We start from the raw sequence: 1,525 nt of genomic DNA, 5'->3' as shown, positions 1-1,525 counted from the left end.
TTCCTGAAAGGGGAAGACTTAGTATGATAAGTGGCAGCACCATGGGCAAAATATTGAGGAAAGGACAGGGGATGATGGCACATTTGTTTCTACTCAAAGTGGAACAGAATCAAGAGCAAGAAGTGGTGGATTCTGCTATTCAAGAGTTGCTGGCCAAAAATGAAGAAGTGTTTGCGGAGCCTACAACAATACCCCCACTAGACAATTCCTTTGAAGAGTGGGGCCTCACCAATAAGTTTAAGGCCATATAGATACAACTTCTTCCAGAAAGAAGAGCTAGAGAAGCAAGTTAAAGATATGATGAGCCATGGGATTATACAACCTAATCAATTTCCTTTTTCTTCTCCAGCTTTATTAGTAAAGAAAAAGGATGGAACATGGAGATTCTGTGTAGACTACAGGGGCTTGAACGAGATTACAATTAAAGATAAATAGTCAATTCCTATAGTGGATGATTTGTTAGATGAGCTACAAGGGTCTATGATTTTTTCAAAAATTGATCTGAGAGTCAGGTATCACCAGATCAGAATGAGACCAGCTGATGTGCACAAAACAACATTCAGAACCCACCAAGGCCATTATGAGTTCAAACCGATGCCTTTTGGGCTCAGCAATACACCTGCTACATTTCAAGTTTTGATGAACCAGGTATTTCAAGCCCATCTTAGGAAGTTTGTTTTGGTTTTCTTTGATGACATACTGGTCTATAGCAAGTCACTAAATGAACATCTCAGTCACCTAGTTATAGTTTTTGAGATATTGAAGGACCACTCGTTGTTTGCCAAAAGGTCTAAGTGTTCTTTTGGACAACCCATGGTAGAATATCTTGGCCGTGTGATAACTGCTGCAGGAGTGTCTACTGATCCAGAGAAGATTCAAGCAATGATAGAGTGGCCTAAACCATCTAGTGTAAGAGCTCTGAGAGATTTCGTTGGGCTCACAAGGTATTATAGAAAATATGTCCAGAACTATGGCATCATCTGTAGGCCCTTGACTGAATTGCTCAGGAAGGATACATTCAAATGGATTGAAGAAGCTGAGACATCATTTGAGACCTTAAAAGCGGCTATGACTAATACACCTGTACTTGCTTTACCTGATTATAATCAGAAATTTATTGTAGAGATAGATGCAAGTCACTCAGGGATAAGGGCTGTATTGATGCAGAAGGGTAGACCTATAACCTATTTTAGCAAGGTGTTGGCTCCAAGGCACAGAGGTAGATTAATCTATGAAAAGAATGCATGGCATGACTCAGTGCTATTGACAAATGGAGGCACTATCTACAATATAGGCATTTTATAGTGAGGACCGATCACCACAACCACAAGTACTTGTTGGAACAGAAGGTTACCACGACAATACAACAAAAAGGCTTGACGTAGTTACTTGGACTAGACTATGAAGTCCAGTACAAGAAGGGAGCAAAGAATCGAGTTGTAGATACATGCATTATCCCGGAAGTATGAGGGCATCGAAGAAGTTGGTGCTAGCTATCCAACAACTACTCTACAGGCCATTAGCA

At 40.5% G+C, this 1,525-nt stretch overlaps 1 protein-coding gene across 1 annotated transcript; it reads left to right on the top strand.

The window, feature by feature from the left end:
• Window positions 1-528: 528 nt before the first annotated feature.
• LOC138877466 (uncharacterized mitochondrial protein AtMg00860-like) lies at window positions 529-1,305 on the top strand. The gene has a single exon (XM_070157077.1). The coding sequence runs from the start codon at window positions 529-531 to the stop codon at window positions 1,303-1,305; it is 777 nt and encodes a 258-aa protein (XP_070013178.1).
• Window positions 1,306-1,525: the final 220 nt, after the last annotated feature.

The sequence above is a fragment of the Nicotiana sylvestris genome, chromosome 9 (genome assembly GCF_000393655.2).
Source record: "Nicotiana sylvestris chromosome 9, ASM39365v2, whole genome shotgun sequence".
Classification (NCBI taxonomy): domain Eukaryota; kingdom Viridiplantae; phylum Streptophyta; class Magnoliopsida; order Solanales; family Solanaceae; genus Nicotiana; species Nicotiana sylvestris.
The sequence above is the reverse complement of the archived record's forward strand: the minus strand, read 5'-3'. Positions and strand labels throughout refer to the sequence as shown.